This window comes from Trichosurus vulpecula, chromosome 6 (genome assembly GCF_011100635.1).
Source record: "Trichosurus vulpecula isolate mTriVul1 chromosome 6, mTriVul1.pri, whole genome shotgun sequence".
Taxonomy (NCBI): domain Eukaryota; kingdom Metazoa; phylum Chordata; class Mammalia; order Diprotodontia; family Phalangeridae; genus Trichosurus; species Trichosurus vulpecula.
The window spans coordinates 202,376,514-202,397,640 of NC_050578.1; the positions used below are offsets into that span (position 1 = coordinate 202,376,514).

The window sequence follows — 21,127 nt, forward strand, 5'->3', positions numbered from 1 at the left end:
TTCAGTTCCTTATCTGAAAAATTGTCACTTCCATATTTAAATCCACTATGCTATGATAACTGAAATGTTGAGGGGGAAATGTTGGAGAAATGGGAATGGAGTGACTAACAAATGAACGAATTTTTGTGTATTATGAGTATGTATATGTATAAGTGTGTATATATGTATGCATGTAGAAGCATGCATGTATACATGTATATCCTTATGTGTATAAATATGCATACACTTATGATACATACTCTAAATAGAATGTACATATATTCTATATACATATTCAAAAACACACATAAATTCAGTAAATATATTGGATATATGTGAATATTCAATAGAGAGGTTTTTTTCAGGTGCTAATACTTCTGCACTCAGTGTGAAAGAATAAAGCAGTTATTAATGTGACTGATAGTTATCTTACTTAGGAATTGTTGGCATATCAAAATAATGTTTGTTGAGTGTGGAATATAGCTTGTTCTTGCTAAAGAACAAGGCAAATGAGTTTTCATCTAGGCCAATGCAGGTTTATAAAAGTGCTATATAAACACTGCATAGGTCAAATATTGCACAGGTCTTTTATACAATTGCATTTGATTTTCCTTTGTCTTTCTTCAGTTGACTTGCTTATACGAACTGACAATACTGCATTTCCACATTAGCCTGGCTTGTTGCTTTATTGTTTTCTGCCTATGTCTATCTGTTTCTGAGCATATCTAGGGGAAGTGAGGTATGGATGTGGATAAAGGAAGGAGAGAAATTCAGCTGGCTAAATGCAGTTTGTCAGCTGGAGGTAACTAGGACTTATAGGTAGAAAGAGATTGTGTAATCCACCTCCCTTCTTTACACAAGAAAAACTGGAAGAAAAAGGAGGGGAAATGACCAGCCCAAGGTTACATAAGTTATAAATACTAAAGCTGGGATTTGAAACCAGATTCCCTGACTACAAATCCCTTACTCTTTCTATTATATTCTCAAAGCTTTAATTCTGATGATAAAGGGGATTCAGATCGTTGTATACAATGAGATTTGAGGATCGTATGTGGATTCCCTTCGTCTGGACTGCTCCTGCCACATGTGGCTGGCTGCATGGTTAATTTCAGAATGAATGGATTCTGTATTCCAATGTCCTCCCATACAGAGACCACCAGGGGGCACTGCACACAATCAGCAACCAATTTGTGCAGTGATTAGTTAATACTGGTGACCTGTGAAGCCTTAATAATTACTATTTTAATAATCACTCTTCTGGCTCCTGCCTTGACCACTAGGCAGAAACAGGGACTTAGCATCTATAGTGGCAACATTCTTCCTAAACACAACACTAGTCATCTGAATTCAGAGACCCACCTGAGGCTTCCTATTCCTGGGAAACACATTTTACCCACAATGGAATGAGGTTTAAACAAGACTAAACATGGCTGACGACTGGAGGGTGATTATCCCCTAATATTCCTCACTTCTCTTAACCAGCCTAGCCCCCAGGACATCACTGGCCCATTCCATGCCCTGATCCCCAGGCAGACTGCAATATGTATACCCTCTTCTAGACTCTAACAGCTTTCTGCCTCTTGTTCTGGTAGGAGTTTCCTCATACAGGAATGTCCAATGAGATCATAGGTCCAGAACCTGTGCTACACATGGACATATGTATACATTTCATTTTAAAATGATCCTGTATTAGGAGGAGAAAATCATAAAAATATTCATGGAAGGGGACCCAAAATGAAAAGAAAAGAAGAGAAGAAGGAAGGGAAGAAGGAAGAAAGGAAAGAAGGATAGAAGAGAGGAAGGAAAGAAGGAAGGAAGGAAGGAAGGAAGGAAAGAAGGAAGGAACAAAGGAAGGAAGGAAGGAAGGAAGGAAGGAAGGAAGGAAGGAAGGAAGGAAGGAAGGGAGGGAGGAAAGGAAAGAAGGGAAGGAAGGAAGGAAGGAAAGGATGAAAGAGATGGATAGAGAAAAGGAGGGTGAAGACGATCTAAAAGTGTCATTTATCTTAACCTCCCCACACATCAAGCCCGCAATCCAGTTTTGCATAGTACTTTCTCCTCAGTGATACTTACCAGGCTAAGAGAGAGTTCAGGTAATCAGGAGTTGTGGGATCTGGGCTCAGTGGTGGGGATGTCACAAAAGCTGCTGCCTTGGCCCAATTTTTGCTCCAATAGTGGGTCCCATCTGTCCCTAGACTTGCAGCAATTGGTTCTCCAAAAACTAAAGGACCTTGGGTGAGAGAGAATGTGAATGGATTAAAATATGTGTATATATACATATATCATATACATATATAGGAATATAATTTGCATGCATATTAATTTTCTACAATATCCTAGCCATCTCCTGTGACCTATTACTGTAGAATGCATGTGCCAATAACAAACCAAGTGACCTAAAACACTGAAAAGTGACTGGTCAGCCAATTATTATCATTGGAAGTCCCAGAGACTGTAAACATCCATTTTGGTACAGAAACAGACAGAATGACATAGTGTAAGGAACCCTGGACTTGAAATCAGAAGACCTGGGCTCTGATGGTATAGTGGATAGAGCTTTAGGCCCAGAGTTAGGAAGACCTTAGTTCAAATCCAGCCTCAGATATCTATTAGCTGTGAGACCCTGGGCAACTCACTTAACCTCTATTTGCCTCAGTTTCCTCATCTGTAAACTAGGGATAATAATAGCACCTGTCTCCCTTGTTGTAAGGATTGGATGAGATAATAAATGTAGAGCACTTAGCACAGTGCCTGGTGCAGCGATAGGGTCCTGTGCCTGGAGTCAGGAAGACTCATCTCCTCGAGTTGAAATGTGGCCTCAGACACTTTCTAGTTATGTGACCCTGGGCGAGTTACTTAACCTCTGTTTGCTTCAATCCACTAGGGAAGGAAAGGGCAAAGTATTCCAGTATCTTTGTCAAGAAAACCCTGTGGACATCATGGTCCACAGGATCATAAAGACGCAGGTATGACTGAACAGTAACAACTCACTGTGCAGTCTTAGGCAAGCCTCTCAGCCTCAGTTTCCTCATCTGTGAAAAGGAGTTGGACTACATGATCATCGAAATCTCTTGCTGTGGAATTTTAGAAAGAAATCCTACATCATAGGAAAGGGAACAGAAGTCCTCCACAAGACCCACAAGAGATTCCAGACCAAAGCATACTTTGTGAATACTTCCAAAAAATGATGTTTTCATAGCCATCCATCTGCTGCCAGAAATAATGGTAAGAAAACAGTAGTAATACAGCTTTATAATCTACAAAATGTGGGCATTATTAGATTCATTTTACAGATAAAAACTGGCCCTGATAATCTTTTTCACAGATTCCCATCCCAAAATTTTTCAGTCTTATTTGAAGAGACCTGATGGTAGTAGCTACTTGGTCAAGTCCAAGGGCATGAACAGGAAAGCAAACTTAGTTATTCCAGGGGCTGATCATTCATTTAGCTCTGCTTCTTTCCCTACTTTCCAGCTCCCTAGATACCAGCCATGTCATCTCTCATTTGCACTTTCACCAACAGCTAGCTGAGAGTTGAAATTTGAACTAGTTGACTGTTCAGTGTGTGGTCACATATGAAGATATTGTTTACTCTTAAGAACTCTCACCTATGGATATGGAAGCTTTGGGACCATACTTCCAAACATAAGTCTAGCTAGACTAGCCCAGGGCCCCTTCTCATCTGTGACCACCATCTTTAATAACCTGACTAGCTTGGCTCCTCTCCTCCTTACTCATGAATCATTTTTACCAAACCACCATGGGGCCCAACAAGCATCTCCTCTTTCCCAAGTATAAAGAAAAAGAAGTCAATATTCCTTGGACCAGAGCCTGATGCTTCAACTCAGAAGGTAACCTATTTTGAGCATGCGTGTGCCTGCATGTGCACAAACACACACAAACACACACACAGTTGAACCAACCACCAGACAAATCTCACAAAGGACTTCTTAATCAATATTCAATAACACACAGTCGCTTTTCTGCACTATCTACCAATGAAGACCAAGAAAGATAGCAATCGAAAGTATTAAAAAAGGCCACAGCTGGGCCTTTGGGAACTCTGCTGTAAATTCGTGCCCTAAATCTCAGGGCTTTCTCTACCACAAATAGTTGGTACTTATCAAATCCCCTAGGAAATTGACAATAAGTTCTTATGAAAGATTTAAAAGGGGGAGCATCTTGAAACCACTGACTCCCAAAGTAACAAAGAAAATCATTTTATTAATTGTGTGTTTTTATTAGCCATGCCTTCAATTGCCCTAATAACCAGAAACAATTAGCAGTTGATTGAATACGGAAAGATGATTCCCTTGAAAGCTAGGCAATTGTGGCCACCATCTATTCCTTAGTGATAAGAGGCTCTGACCAGTCATACAATCAGCATCTAGGCAGGGGATGGGGGAGAAGGAAGTGAAGTCAGTACCTTTCTTCCTTGCCAGGGTAATTATGTCTGCAGCACTCTTGCTCATCACCTTGGTGATATAGACGGGGCAATTGATCCTGCTGGCTATGGTGATAGCTCGGAAAGCAGCTTCAGCTTCCAGCTGAAAAGAAAGAGAAAAGAAAATGGTTCTCAATGACAGGAAGGGACAGAGGACTAAAGAAGTAAATTGTGGGTCAAAGAGGAGCCATGACTTTCCCAAAGTCACACAGGCTTCATGGCAGAGCAAAATTAGCACACAGATCCTCTGGTATTCTTTCTAACAATCTACATGAGATTTCCCCATCACCAAGGAGAATGAGGATTTGCAGAAATGGGGCACAGGAATTGTAAGGTCTCATGGTGAAAAGAGAGAAAGTGTTCTATACCCAAGTTGGTAATGACCTTCTTCCTCAGGTTTCATCTTGCTTTGTTTTATATTTCTTAGCATGTAGTATGTGTATACACACATATCACATATATGCATATTGATCCATATAGCTATCAATTGTATCTTAGTTACACGTCCATGGGCTATCTTACTACTGGACTGAAGACTCAATAAGGGCAGAGATGGTGCATAAATTTTGTGTCTTCTTCAGTAGCTGAAACAGTTGTTCTGCACACAGTAGGCACTTGGTAAATGCTTATTGCATTTGAATTTTAAGTGCATATTTTAACTATGTTTACATCATATCAATGCTGTAGACTCCGAACTTTAAGACAGCAGCAATCATATCTAAACTTTGTGTCTCCCTAAGTGCCTAGCAGGGTACTCTGCACACAGTAGATTCTTAATTAAGGATTGTTATTGTTAAGAGCATAGAGCTACTGTGCCAATTGGCAAGGTATCCATTTTAATGGGAAGGTAGGCTGGGAAGCTATGGGCAGCATAAGGCTTTGGAATATCGGCAGAGGCACAAGAGGGAGAATGATGAAAAAGTAGGTGTAGCTGAAGATAAGCTGTGCCAGCTTCCCAGTTTTGCCAACAGCCTCTTGTCACTAAATGCCAATAGAGTAAAACAAGGCTGAGAGAGTGTCTTTTGTGTGTGTGAGTGGAGATAATAAAAATTTTCAACTGGAAATTAATGGCGTTTCATTACCTCTTCAGGTCTGCTCAGAGCATGTCCTTCAGGACCTGTAATTCCCATTTCTAAGATTCGTTTCTGTTCCTGGAAGACAAGAAAAAAAAACCCTTTCTAGCTTATGATGGGGCCAAATTGCATAAATTCCATCCTGTTTTATTTCAATTTTTCTGCCACTTACATGCAGGTACCCACTACTACTACTACTACTACTACTACGACTACTACGACTACGACTTCTACTACTACTGCTGCTGCTGCTGCTGCTGCTGTTGCTCCTACTTCTACTGCTGCTAGAGTACAGCTGCTACCGCTACTACTCTTACTACCGTCATTATTATTTTGTTATTATCATTATTGTGGCTATTATTTTGTTCTCATATTTCATCATGATGTTCAGATGGAGATAAAGCTGGGCAAAGTCAACATCCTGTTATACTGTTCTTTTATTTTTAATCTATTATGGACTATTTCATAGAGGGCTAAATTAACAGCTGTGACATACTATTGGAGAAATGTAATCCTACTGATTTTTATAAATGAAACCAGAAAATAAGAAATCTGAGTCTAAGGAGTTGGTGGAGTTTATGGGGTCTTTGTGTACGTATGTACGCAATGCATGTACATATATATACACATATCTACATATACACACACCTATATGCATGCACACATACATATGCATATACACGTTCATATATCTTTATCATTTGGCCAAAGGAAACAAGAAACATCATGTCTTGAAAAAGCAAGATGTCCAAGTGTCCCATCGTAGGATGTTCCTTGTTATTTTTAGATGCATGATGAAATACAAAACCAATTTTGTCAACTCCTTCATTATAAATTAAGAAACCAAAGCCAACAGAAGTTGAGCAATTTGCTCCAAGGAAATACTGGTGGCAAGCAGTAGGGCAATGGTTTGAACCCTAACTATTTTGATCCATACGACTGAAAGAGCTGAACACAAACGTTCATAATGAGTACAAAAAAGACCCCTATGGAGATAATTGGATCTTAAATATAAACACCTGTTACAGAGGATGAGGAGGTAAAGAAAGCCTGTGAAGGGGTGATCAAGTCTCTTCACATTTAATTAACATATACCTTAGTATTCAATGCAAAGGGAAGAATGGTAGAAAATATGTTGAAAAACATGTCTCAGGCCTATATAGCATAAATTATTTTTTTCAAGAAAGTAGGAGGTTTGGTCATATTCACCAAGCAACATCACAAAAGCTGAAATTAACTAGGACAAGAAACAAATGGGTATCACTTCCAAAGTTGCTATCTGCATATTATCAGGTAATCTGTGTATTACCAAAAATCAAAATCAATGCCAAATTAGAAGAAAACAAAACCTTAAAAGGTATGAAATTTAAATATCTCTCACATGATATTTAAACAAGCTATTTATACTTTACAAAGGGAAAACAGGTAAAAGAATCTCTGTGGGCAGCAGGTTTCTAAAGTATAATAAAGGAGTTAAAATGATTATATTGACTAATAGTAGCATTATTTCCTTTGGAATTATAAGCATTGAAAAGCAATAATCACAATGAAAAAACTTTTTAAAAAAGCTTAAAACCACATCATCCGTCACTTATCCTGAAACAGGATTCAAAGGTAGGCAAAGCCATAATTCCTATTTTATAGACAGGGAAGTAGATACTCAAGGAAAGGAACATAGCCAAGGTTATACAGGTAATGCATGGTAGAATTAGGATTAGAATTCTTATCTTGTTCCCTGTCTATACTAATTTGTGAACCTGCTGTATTCCTCCTCTCTCCTCCCTCACCAAATAAAAGCAAAAAGAGGGCTGGATTTTATCTTTGTATTCCAATGCCAATTTCTGGCACATATTAGGTGCTTTTTGGTTGACTTACCCCCATTTTTTTCATTGGGGATGAAGAAGCAGGCTCATTACTTACTTACCTGAGCTATCAAATCTCCATTTTCAGCATGGACTAAGATGACTGCACCAAGCCCTTTTAGAAATGTGAATGCTTCATAGAGCTGGAGGAGGAACAAGGAAGAATGAACCTAAACCTAAAATAATACGGTCAAGATTTTTATAAATGATTTGCAAAAATGTGGGTTTTCTCCTTCAATTCCTTCAGGAAGCATGATGTTAGTAATACTGTTTCTCCATATCAGATTTCTTTATTCTAAATTGAATATATTTTGAGAAAGTAGAGTTCTAGGCAGATTTACTAAAATATTTTAAACAAGCTGACATATGCATTATAATAAATAACATTTATTTATTATTATATACATTTATTGTTATAATAAATAACATTATAATAAATTAAATAACATTAATGTAATGTAATAATATAACAATGATATAATAGAAATAAATAACATTATAATAAAATAACATTTATATAGCAATTTAATGTTTCTGTAGTGCTTTACATAATTATATCATACAAAAACCCTGTAAGGTGTTATTACTATCCCCACTTCTATAGATGAGGAAGCTGAAGTTGAGGGAAATTAAATGATTTTCCCATTGTGATAAGGTGGGATTCAAACCCAGGTTTTCCTGACTCCAAGTTCAGTGTTTCACTGAATGACTTCCAGAAGCAACAAGCTTCTTGGATAAAACACTGGCCAGGAAAGGATGGTAATTATTATGTGCTTGCACTTCCTTGGGTCCACTGCACCTCAGCCGTGGCAGTTCAGATATACCCTGCAAACCAGGAGAGCATCAGAGATGTCCATGTATATTTGTGAACAAGGGAAGAGTCCAACCAAGCGGTCCTCTGAGTAAGCAGGTCAACCAGGGCCTGCCATGGTCTCAAACTCTGCACTGTATCCTTCCCATTTTCACCTATGAGGTCACACCCAAAGGACCACTCATTATAAGCATTGACTCTTTTCGGTTCCTAACATAAGGTATATCATATTTTGTGAATTTAATAAATGTTAATTGATGAAGCCTGTATTTAACTAGTAACCATCTTATTTCTCAGAAAAGTAAACTGATGTCTGATTGCCTGAATAATGTCTACAGGTGGTGAAGAAGGTCACCCTGAATCATGTGTGTGAGTACTACTTTCTACATATACAAGAAGAAAAACAAGACCCTGAGCATTCGTGTTGATCCTTCCCATTTTATATCTCCTAATTGAGGGACAGAGAGGGCAGGCCAGTAACAATTAACTACAGGGTCATGCCTCAATATAATAAAATACATTCAGAACTCTAACATGTGTGGCTTGTCTAGGGATGTGCTGGTAAATGTTTAACAACCAGTTACCTAAAAATTCACAACATACTTTTAAGTTTACTCTGAATTATTAATATTTTCTCCATCACTTTCTTAGGCCTAATCAATTAACAAAATAATAAATCAAGCTCTGATCCATAGTGTTGTCTATTTGCAATGTATAAATGCTCATACTGAAAATTTCACAGTTGGCCCTGGAGAGCCTGTACGGATAAGAGATGAATACCTGGCTGTCAGACATCTGGTAGAGATCTTTATATGCCATATAGACTTGGAAAGAATTGACACCTGTTGCAAAACAAAAAAGACAAGAGATTTGCAGCATCAGTTGATGTCCAGGATAGGGGTAGGGATGTAGGAGATCTTTTTTTCTTGGATACAAAGAACATAGAGGGAAGTAGAGAAATGGTTAGCTTTAAACTTTGCCAGTGGGTCATTTGGTTTGGATTTGAAGGTTGAGACAGCAGAGAAATGGGCTTTATTCATTTAAGAAGGGGTTATTGGAAGAAAACATCCCCAAATGGATCTGGATAAAGAAAAGACATTTTAGGCAATTGATAATGTCATATATTTATATGTCTTACAAACCACTTTATAGATATAGACACAACAATCTATCTACATATGCATATATACAAATATATATACATACATACACACACACACACACATCCTACCACCACCACCAGGTCTCTGAGGTAGAAAGTGAAAGCCTTATCTCCATTTTACAGATTAGTAAAATAAGGCTCAGAAAATTAAAGCAACTTGGCTAAGTATTAGAGCAAAGGTTAGAATCCAAATGTTAAGGCCAAGTTCAGTAGTGTTCCTTCCCCTGTATCATGTTACTTCTCAGTGAGAAGACCAACGCTATATGTCATAAACTTAGGAAGTTCATCATTCTTAGACATGGCTTCTTAACCATTTTTGTGTCCCAGGTCTCTGGCAGTCTGGTGAAGTCTGTGGTGCTCTTCTCAGAATCAAGTGTCAGCTTCATTTAGAGTTTGGTGAAAATAAATAAGTGTTTTTTCTATCCAAATTCAGTAGGAAATAGAAATAAATTCAGAAAGCATTTGGACAAATGAATGACAGACAGTCAGGATGAGTAGAAAGGGAAGCTAGGATAGAAGAGGCACTCAATAAATAGCTTTATGGATGATGCTAGACCTAATTATCTTTTCCCACAATGCATCCCTTGGGATCTCTGTTGGAACCTAATTCTACCTAACTGGGAAAGCTCCTACATTCCTGAAGCTTATTTTTGTACAGGCAAATGTACAGCATTATAATATTTAAGGCTAGAAGAGCTTGGAAATTATTTATCATCCGATTTTCTCAACTGGGGAATTTGAAAACTAAAGTCTAGAGAGAATGGTTTGTGTCTGCCTAAAATGTCAAAAAGATACTGAAAGTAACTGAATGAGGATTTGAACCCAGGTTTTCTGATTGCAAATGAAATGTTCTTCCTTCTTCCTTTAGCTTTATTTTTTGTTCCTGGGATTCTTTGGTTTTCTGTTTTGTTTCTAAATTCAGAGAAAATGTGTTCTTTTTTAATGTACATGCGGGCAGCTAGGTGGTACACTAGAGCTCTGGGCCTATAATCAGAAAAATTCACTGAGTTCAAATCCAGCCTCAGACATGTATTAACTATGTGACCCTGGGCCAGTCACTTAACCCTGTTTCCCTCAGTTTCCTCATCTGTAAAATGAGCTGGAGAAGAAAATGGCATCAGGTTAAGAACCACAGATTGAGTTCAATCCTTTGGCTTGACAGAGAGGAAACTATGGCCCAGAGATCAAGTGGCATGTCCAAAGCCATAGAGTGGTAAGCAGCAAAACTGGGGCTTGCACTCAGGTTCTCTGCTTATATCTCCACTCTTCTCTTCCCAGCTCTAGGACTCTTCTCTTCTTGTACGTGTGATTAATGTTTAGGGTCCTCCAGGAGACTGTTAATATTGTGTCATACCAGAGAATTTCCAGCAAACAGTGAACTTGACTTACCTAGAAATGCACAAATTGAGCAAATTGGATACAGTCACCAAGAGCATTACACAAAGAAGCCTGGCCCACAAAGGTAAATTGAATGGCACTGGCTGTGAGCTTATGGCCTCCCATCATCAGTCATGCTTGAGTTATTAGCAATTTATTTATGGTAAATCGATTTTCCTCCTTAAGCATATGCACCCACTCCAGAGGTTTCCTCCACTCTGGGAATAACCTTCCAAGCTTCTAAATATAGGCTTGGTCCTTGGCCAACCCCTCTTGGTTATACAGATTGCTTGTCTCATTTCCTGAATGTCGGCCAGCTCTTAGGTCAACCGCTCCTTAAGGGCAGTTTCATGTAACCTTGTAGAGGTGGTGCATGTCCTAAGTTCCCTGGAACTGATGGAGACAGAAGGTCAAGGCCAAATGAGCTACAGAGTGGTAGCATGATGTAGTGGGAAGAGCACTGGCCTGTGAGTCAGGAAACCTGAGTTCAAGTTTGTTCTCTGACATTAGGAATTTGATCTTGAACACGTCTCATACATCCATTATCCTTAATTTCTTGCTCTGAACGATGAAGAAGATGCGCTAGATGATGTCTAAGGTTCTTTTCAGTTCCAAAAAAAATGCTATGAGCTATGATTTGCCAAGGCAGCAGGAAGGATCATAAAGATTTATAGACTGACAGACACCCCCTCTGGGGATAGGGAAATTAAGAGAAAGTCTTTCAGTTTATATCCATTGCAATCTGTCCTGAAGGAATTATGCTTCATTTGGAACCAATCCAATTCGAAACACTGAAGTAGTCCCCAGAAAGGACAGATATTGAAACATCCTATCAAAGAAAGACAAGAAGTCCACTTAAGCGGCCTGTAAAAATTATCAGGCTCCAGATTAATTCCTTTTAAACTTAATAAAATTGCTCCCATTCTCTGCAGCTCCAGAAATCTATAAGGAGCTCCCTGCCCCCGTTAATCTTTTAGTTCTAGGATAGAAGGCTAGAGCCACAGAATGTCAGAGTTGGACGAGACTGCAGACTGCACCTAGACCTATCAGTCTCTGAATACGAATTTCCTCTACCAATCAATCAAAAAACATTTATTAAGTATCTACTATGTGCCAGGAACTATGCTAAGACCTGGGGACACAAGAAGAGGTGAATCACAGTCCCTACCCTCAAGGAGCTTAGAACATTCAGTTCCTGCTTGACCACCTAAAATGGGGGAAAGACTTACTATCTCCCAAAGCAAGAAATACCACTATTAGATCAATTTAATCAGGATTTCCCCCCCTTACGTTGGGACAATGTTTTCCTTTCTGTAGTTTCTACCCAATGCTTCCCAGCTTTGGTTCCCAGATTTATTCTCTTGGGCCAAGTAGAACAAGTCTATTCCTTCTCATCCCTATTCTCCACTGTCCCTCTCCATGGTAGTTCTTTATTCCATCATGTCTATCCTAAATCTTTGCTAGGCTAAACATGCCCAGTTTCTTTAATTGATCCTTATATAGCATCTTAGTATTATTGTCATCCTCCCTAAAATGCAGTGACTAGAATTGAACTTAGTGCTCCCAATGTAATCTGACCAGAGCAGGGTCCTGTAGGATGATTACTTCCAATTTTTTAAAGGCTTCCACATCACATCACATCCATCTCCTAGTCTTTTTTCCCACATGGACCATTCTTTAACTATGCTGCCTTCATTCCATGTATGTGAATTTGATTATTCATTTGAGTCCAAGTGTTGTACTTGGCATTTATCCCCACTAAATTTCCTATTATTGCATTTGACCGATTGTTCTAGCCTGTTGAGATCTTTTTGGACAAAGGAATGCAAAAACATTTACTAAACTTATATGCACACTTATATGTGCCAAGCACTGTGCTAAGTTTTAGGGATAGAATTGAAAAGCAAGCCAGTCCTGCTCCCAAGGAGCTCATGCTGTAAGAGAAAGAGACTATCTATCTATCTATCTATCTATCTATCTATCTGCCTGTCTCTCTGTCTATCTATCTGTAGAGGAAGGTTTAGCATCAGGGAGGATAGATAGACCTAGAAATACAAAGGGTCAGATGGCAGCACTTGGAGGTCTGAAGGCATAGTAGCAGGACAGATAGTAAAGCCCAGAGGATCTTAGGATGCAGTTTCAGGGCAGATGGGAAGAACTGCTCATCCTCCATCTTATTGTAAGGATTATAGATGTCATCTCCCTATTCATCTAAGAGGTACGAGCAGCCATATCTGTTCTACTGGGCAAGGGTCCTAGAGAGACCTGGCACACCCCCAATGAGAATGAATCTGAGGGCCCAAGAGGAGCAGGACCATAACCCTAATTCCCTTGAACAGCAGTCAAGACTGGAGGGAGGAGGATGAATCCTGACTCTGTCATTCTATATGCTAGCTAGATGTCTCAACTAAATGTCACCAACAAGTATGACTTCAGGACCTTGTACTGCACTCAATGCGTGACACAAAAATAACCTTAAAGACCATCTAGTCCAAACTGAGACCTATAGAGAAGAAGGAACTTGCCCAAAATCACTCAGGTAGTTAAGTAGAAGAACTGGGGTTCGAGACCAGGTCATCCGCCTCTGATTCAAGTGCTCTTTCCAATAAATCTTAAAACATAGAATGTTGCAGCTGGGAAGGACCAGAGTACACAGAATGTAAGAGCTGCATGGGTATGTAGAATGCAGGACACAAAAAGTTGGAACAGAAAGAGACCTAAGAGGTCATCTAGACCAACAGTATCAAACTCAAATAGAAATGGATTCCTGCGGGCAACATATTGACTTAGAAGTGCACAGATTAACATAATCTATGGTGATAGATAGATAGATAGATAGACAGACAGGTAGACAGGTAGACAGACAGACAGACAGACAGACAGATAGATAGATAGATAAATAGACAGGTAGATAGACAGACAGACAGATAGATAGATAGATGATAGACAGGTAGATAGATAATTGATAGGTAGATAGATGATAGACAAGGTAGATAGATACACACACATATATGTTGTAATATGTTAATTATATATGTATGCATACACATACATACACACATACACATTATACACATGTGCACACACACGCACACACACATATATGTGTATATATATGTATATATATACATATATATATGTATATATGTATTTTTTTAGGGCACCTAGATGGCACAGTGGATAGAGCAACAGGCCTGGAGTCAGGAACACTCAGTTTCCAAATTCAAATATGGTCTCAGACCCTTACCAGCTGTGTGACCCTGGGCAAGCCACTTGACCCTGTTTGCCTCAGTTTCCTCATCTGTAAAATGAGCTGGAGAAGGAAATAGCAAACCACTCCAGTGTCTTTGCCAAGAAAACCCCAAATGGGGTCATGAAGAGTTTGACATGACTGAAACAACTGAACAATAGCTATATTTTTATTTATTTTGTTAAACATTTCAAATTACATTTTTCAATAAGAAAACAGAGCCGGGAAAAATGAAGTGACTTTGCCAAGCTTATATAACAAAGCAAAGCCAGGAATAGAATACGTATAGGATGCCCAGTTCAGTGCTCTTTTCCACCCAGGCACAGTTGCCTCTAAGAGCATTTCCCGGAGGTCTTTAATAGACTGATTGTCCAATTAAGTGCCAAGAGGGAATACCACTGTCAGAACATCTGAGGCCTCAGGCTGACTCACTACGTTTCTCTCATTGAAGTTAAAATCCCTGGCCATGCTATAATCATTGGCCACGTTCCCAATGGACCTCTAGTCAGCTTCCCCTAGAGAAATATATATATTCTATTGAAAACAGATGAAACATGTTTTTTTGGGGGAAGTTTCTGTTTCAACTTCATGCCAAAGTGACCCAGTTGATTAGCAATGACTCACGTCTAACCCATAGTCAATAAGCACGCTCTTGTTTCAGTCCACAAAAGGCTACTTTGTCAACATATTTATATGCATTTATGCATGTATATGAGGCAGCTAAGTGGCACAATGGATAGAGCACTGGGTGTGAGTTTAGAAAGACCTGAGTTCAAATCCAGCCTCACTCAGGCATTTATTAGCTTTGTGCCTCTGGGTAAGTCACTCAACCCTGTTTACCTCAGTTTCCTTAGTTGGGGAAGGAAATGGCAAACCCCTTCAGTATCTCTGCTATGAAAACTTCATAGAGAGAATTGGTGTGTCTATGGTCCATGGGGGTGACAAAAAGTCAGACACAACCAACAATAATAACAACAACAATGCACACATATGTATGTGTGTGCATAGACAGATGCATATATATAATATATATAAATATATATATGTCCATTCTAGATCTTATAGTCCATTATTATATACAAATATATGCATATACACATCTATACTTATGTGTATACATAGGTGTACATATATGCACATACCTATCTATGTCACACACATACATATACACATGTACACATATGTATGTATATCTAAACACATACATACATATGTATACATGCATATACATGTGTATATATGTACACACACATAAATATATATGTATACACACACACATATATATACACATACACACACACATATGGACTATAAGACCTAGAATGGATCTTACAAGACATCTCATCTATCTATCCCTGATTTAATCAATAAGGAAACTGAGAATTAGGGAGGAAAGTGACTCACCCCAGGTCACACAGATAGTAAATAGTAGAACCAAGATTGTAGCCCAGACATCCTAACCCATAGGCCAAGGCTCCTCCCTATTTTCTTTCCTCTGTACAAACCACAGTATCTGTCATAGGGCTGGGTATATTGTTGGTACTCAAAAAGTACATGCTAGAACCAGGAGAACCCTGTACGCACTAACAGCAACATTGTGCGATGACTGACTCTGATAGACTTAGCTCTTCTCAGCAATGCAATGATCTAAGACAATTGCAAGACACTCGCTATGGAAAATGCTATCCACATTCAAAGAAAGAACTATGGAGTCTGAATGCTGATCAAAGTGTACTATTTTCGCTTTTTTTGTTTTTTCTTTCTCATAGCTTTTTCCCTTTGGTTCTAATTCTTCTTTCACAACATGACTAATATGGAAATATGCTTAATATGATTATTCATATCCCCTATGTCAGATTATAGACTATCTTGGGAGAGAAGAGGGAGAATTTAGAGCTCAAAATCTGGTAAGAGTGAATGTTGAAAACTAAAAATAAATAAATATTTTTTCAAAGAAAGGACTTGCTAATATAATTGCTTTAGGCCCCAAGACATGGAGTGAGTTATGGATGTCTCCCCCAAGCTCACACAGGGAAAATAGACCATTTCTTGTGGATCACTGACCTTTGTCTTGCACCAGCATGTCTAGCTCTTCTCGGATCCCATCATACCAGCTGGTGATGTCCACATGGAGAGAGTAATCACAGCAGGACTTAGTGTCAGCAGCCTCATGCCACTTTTCAAAGGTGGCAAGTAAACTGGCACCAGGCTCAGGGAGGACATGGTCAACTACAAGAGAATGAGAAGTGCACGGTCAAAGCCAATTCAGGATACAGAGCATTTAGTGTAGGGGGGAGAAGAGGAGGAGCTAGATGTGGCGCAGTGGATGGAGCATTGACTGGGCTCAGAATCAGGAAGACCCATCTTAATGGGATCAAATCTGGCCTCAGACACTTACTAGCTGTGTGACTCTGGGCAAGTCACTTCACTCCATTTGCCTCAGTTTCTCATCTGTAAAATGAGCTGGAGAAGGAAATGGCAAAAGAAAGCCCCAAAATGTGGTCATGAAGAGTCAGACACAACTGAAACAACCCAATAACAACAGGAAGATAAAGGGGTCAAAAGTTTTCCCTCAAAAACAAAACAAAACAAAACTGTTCTCCCATGAACAAAAAATCTCTTTCTAGAAACTCTTCCATTTCTTCCTGCATGTTAATTCAGTAGCTTCCTGGCTAAATATTCCCCCCAACTCTAGTTTTCTACACCCTCCAATCCATCTTGTACATGCTACTACATTCCTCTTTCAATCCTTCACTCCTGTACTCAAATACCTTCCATGGTTCCCCATTAACTAGAAGATAAAGTCCAAACTCCTCATCTGGTCATTCAAGCTGTTACATAATCTGGCCCACCCCTTACTATAAAATCTTATCACAGAATATCAGAACTAGAAGGCTCTTTTTCAATTATCTAATCTAAACCATACATTTTACAAAGGAGGAAAATGAACAATTGCTCAGTCACATGTCTATTTTGCAAGATCCCACAAAACATTCTACCTTAGTCAGGGCCATCTTATTATTCTCTAGTCATTCCCAATACCATAATCATGACCATCTTAATGCTTTTATTGATCCTCTTCCAACCTCCTGCAATTCACTTTTCTTCTCAGTTCAGCAAGTATTTATTGACTATTACATGCAAAGCACAAATAAGTCACTGGAAATATAAAGAAAAAAACAAACAACAACAAATCCCTGGCCACAAGCCACTTACATTTTTATAAGGAATACTTGCTGTTGTCCTCTCTGACTCTTCATGACTTTGTCTGGGGTTTTCGTGGCAATGATACTCATTTTATAGATGAGACAATTGAAGCAAACAGGGTTAAGTGACTTGCCCAGGGTCACGCAGCTAGTGTCTGAGGCCAGATTTGAACTTAGGAAGAGGAGTTTTCCTGGCTCCAGTCACAACACTCTGTCCAGTGTGCCACTTAGTTGCCCCCTAGGGAGTACTTAATAAACTACTAAGTGGTTTAGATATAAACTACTTATACATCATATATGTAATTATATATAAGTATATATGTATTGAAATATACTCATATTTTAATGTGATGTAATTTAAGGAAGGAGGACTTCTGGAAATTATTTTCCACAGCTACCTATAGGACACCTTAGATACAGGGATGTTTGGAAACAGGGAAACCAATTAGGAGGCTATTGGAATAGTTCAAATTAGAGAAGATGAGGGCCTGAAATATGGCGGTGGCCATATGAGTAGAGACAGGAGAATGGATGCAATAAATGGGATTAGGATTGATAATACTTCAAAATTGACTGGATATGGAAGTGTGACAAAGAGAAAGGCAGTTAGATAACTGTAAGACTATGAATTTGGGGGAGTAAAAGGATTGTTCCATAAACAATATGGAAGTTTAGAAGAGGGGTATTTCTATTGGAGAAGATGATAAATATGGTTCTGTACTCGTTGGCTTTTAGATGAATACATTCAATCCAGGTAGAGATGATAACACAGAGTGGAGTTCAGGAAACAAATTAGGGCAGGATCTGGTAGACATCTACATATAGATGATAACTGAAACCTTGAGAGCTGATGAGATCACCCATGCAAAGGAGATCACTACCGTTATTTGTCCAAAAAAGCGAGAGGGGGGAAAAGAGTTGTCAGTTAGGCTGGAAGAAAACGAGGAGAGAGTATGGAGCATCATGAAAGCTGAGAGAGGAGATTTCCAGGAGTGTGGGGTGATCACAGTGATAAAAATCTACAGAGAGGAGAAGAAGGTTGAGCATTGGGAAAAGGACAACATATTTAACAATTAAAGATCCTGGGTAGCCTCAGAAAAACAGTTTCAGTTTATTGGTGGAATCATAAACCAGATTTCAAAAAATCGAGAAGTGAATGGAAGATGAGAAAGCAGAAGCAACAAATGCTGATAGTCCCCCTCCCCCTTGGAATTTAGCTGTGAAATGGAGCATAGATATATTCTCCAAGTCCCTGAACCTGATGTTCTGTGACCTCTACATTCCGGCTTCCACTTACCTTTCTAGTTTTATTCACTCCTTAGCCTGCCATCCTAATCAGCCAGATTGATTTGCTCCCTGCAGATATCAGGCATTCCCACAACCAAACCTGTACTCATTACACCAAACTGAAACACCCTCCCCCACAATTTGTATTTATCCTTCAAGAACTATTTTCTACCTTATCCAAGACAGAGACCTTTCCCGCCTTTGAATTCTCATAGTACTTATTACCCATTCCATTCATTTAACAGTCACCATTCCTTAACTTGTCTTGTTCTGGCTAAGGTGGAGGAAGGAATGAATAGAATATCTAGGTGAGGGTGAGGTGGCAAGAATAAATGCCAGTCTAAAAACAACCTCAGGAAAAGCCTCAGATCCCACCATCAGTCGTGAGATATCGTTCCTTTGACAAGACTGGATAGATGAAAGATGGTTACCTGGGCCAACTTTTTGCAGAGAATCAGAAAACCCTCCTTGGCCTTAGAGATATCTTTCCAATAAAGGGGGGAAGGAAGAAGTGAAGGGAAATGGTCCCCATGTTGTTGTTGTTGAATTAAATTTTATTTTTTGAGTTAAGAAAAGATCTATTTTCTTTCCCTTCCACCTTTCACTCCACTGGAGAAAAGAAAAAAAAAATCCTTGCAACAAATATGCATAGTAAAACAAAACACATTTCTGCATTGCCTTTGAAAGAATCCATGTGTATCTGCAACCTTGGGATTATGGTTTCAAAAACTATATTCTCAATTTGTATAAATCATTTTTATGGATGAAGCTATAAATTTCCAATAAAATTCATATGCTTCCACCCCCTTTTTGAGAAAATCATGTTTTACATACACACACACACACACACACACACACACACACACATACACCCATTCCCCAGGCAGTATTGATGCCATAGTGGAATTATGATAAAGAACAGGACAAATATACCCATATTCACCGGATATTGTTCAGTCATGTCTGATTTTTTGTGACGCCATTTAGAGTTTTCTTGGCAAAGATACTAGAGTAGGTTGCCATTTCCTTCTCAGGTCATTTTTACAGATGAGGAACTGAGGCAAACAGGGTTAAGTGACTTGCCTAGGGTCACAGAGTTAGTAAGTGTCTGAGGCAGGATTAGAATTCATGAAGATGAGTCTTCTTGATTTCAAGTCTAGTGCTCTATCCACTGTGCCACCTAGCTGCCCCTTTAGTCAATCAATAGTGGTGTACAAAGCTCAATTCCAAAGCCTTTCCTTCCATGAAGCATTCCCTGATTCCCCTCTCTCTTCTCAAACACACCAAGATGTTGGCTTGTTCTTGTTTTAGGCATTTTTTTCCTATTTGTATTACAGTTACTTATTCATGTTACGTCTCTCTTAATAGAGGATATGCTCCTGGAAGGGGGATTGTATTGGTTATATTTAAAATCTGCTGTGCCCAGTTCTTAGTATAGCATGCTGTATAATTCAAGCCTTCAATAACATTTACTGGATTCAACTGAATTCTTTCATAATCTTTAGTGCCTTTCAAAGACTAGGCAATCAATAAATATCGATCGACTTAGTAGCCTGCTATGAGAATCCCTTTAAGGTTTTCTTCTTTTGCCTCTGTAATGGCAAACATCCTTTAGCTTTCCCACAAGGTTGAATGCCTCTTCTAGCCATAACATGTGCTCCTTCCTCCTTCCCCCCTGCCCCCTCTGCTGCCACCTTGGAGAATGTGTAAGATGGAATATAAATGTCCAAGAACATCACAGGCACAGGTATTCAGTGGTAGGAAGTCATGGTAAAAGTGACAGGACACAAACTCTCATTGCAATAAATTCTGCATGTGCAGAAAAGCAGTCAGGCCTCCATACCACGCTGACTAGAAGAAACCAGTCGGCTTCCACAATTGTTGGCCAGGGTATATACAATAGTGGAGGTTTGTCACTGGTAACCATGATCTCACCTTAAGGAGGGATTAAAAATGTTTAATTAATTGAATCAAAACAAGACATTCTAGGGAGCTGAGTTGATCTTCTAAATTTCTTTCAGAGTCTGAATTCTTCCTTTTAAAAGATATTTGTCTTTCATTGTTAGTTCAGTAATTTCAGGCATGTCCAACTCTTTGTGACCTCATTTTGGAGCTTTCTTGGCAAAGATACTGAAATGGTTTGCCATTTCCTTCTCCATCTAATTTTAAAGAAAAGGAAACTGAGGAAAACAGTGTTATGTGACTTGCCCAGGGCCACACAGCTAGTCAGTATCTGAGGCCAGATTTGAACTCCAGAAGATGAGTCTTCCTGACTCCAGGCCCAGGACTCTATCTATTTGCACCACCTAGCTGCCCATTTCAATGCTAATAGATGCTATTGTAGTAGATATGGGCTACAATAATAAGAATTTATATAATATGGACATGGTGGTGGGGAAGATAAGCATTTATATAGTACCTACTAGGTGCTGGGCACTGTGCCAAGTGCTCTTGACAGACATCTGGGTAAGTCACTAATTTGGGTAAGTCATCTAATTTGATCCTCACCACAGCCTTTCAAGGTAGGTGCCACTAATATCCTCATTTTGCAATTAAGAAAATTGAGGTAAACAGAGATTAAGTAATTTGTCCAGTATTATCACAACTAGTAAGTGTTTGGAACCTGATTTGATCTCAGGAATTTCCTGACTCCAGACCCAGAACTCTATCCACTGCACC

The 21,127-nt window shown here is 39.0% G+C and overlaps 1 protein-coding gene across 1 annotated transcript in view; it reads right to left on the reverse strand.

Annotated features, from left to right (window-relative positions):
• CRMP1 (collapsin response mediator protein 1) overlaps positions 1-21,127 on the reverse strand; it is an 82,583-nt gene that overhangs the window by 11,067 nt on the left and 50,389 nt on the right. Inside the window, exons 4-9 of the mRNA XM_036764843.1 lie at positions 16,020-16,184; positions 8,947-9,008; positions 7,418-7,498; positions 5,503-5,571; positions 4,403-4,523; positions 2,050-2,206 (exon numbers count right to left, since the gene is read on the reverse strand). Of these exons, the coding sequence (XP_036620738.1) occupies positions 2,050-2,206; positions 4,403-4,523; positions 5,503-5,571; positions 7,418-7,498; positions 8,947-9,008; positions 16,020-16,184 (655 nt within the window). The remainder of the gene's footprint in view (positions 1-2,049; positions 2,207-4,402; positions 4,524-5,502; positions 5,572-7,417; positions 7,499-8,946; positions 9,009-16,019; positions 16,185-21,127) is intronic.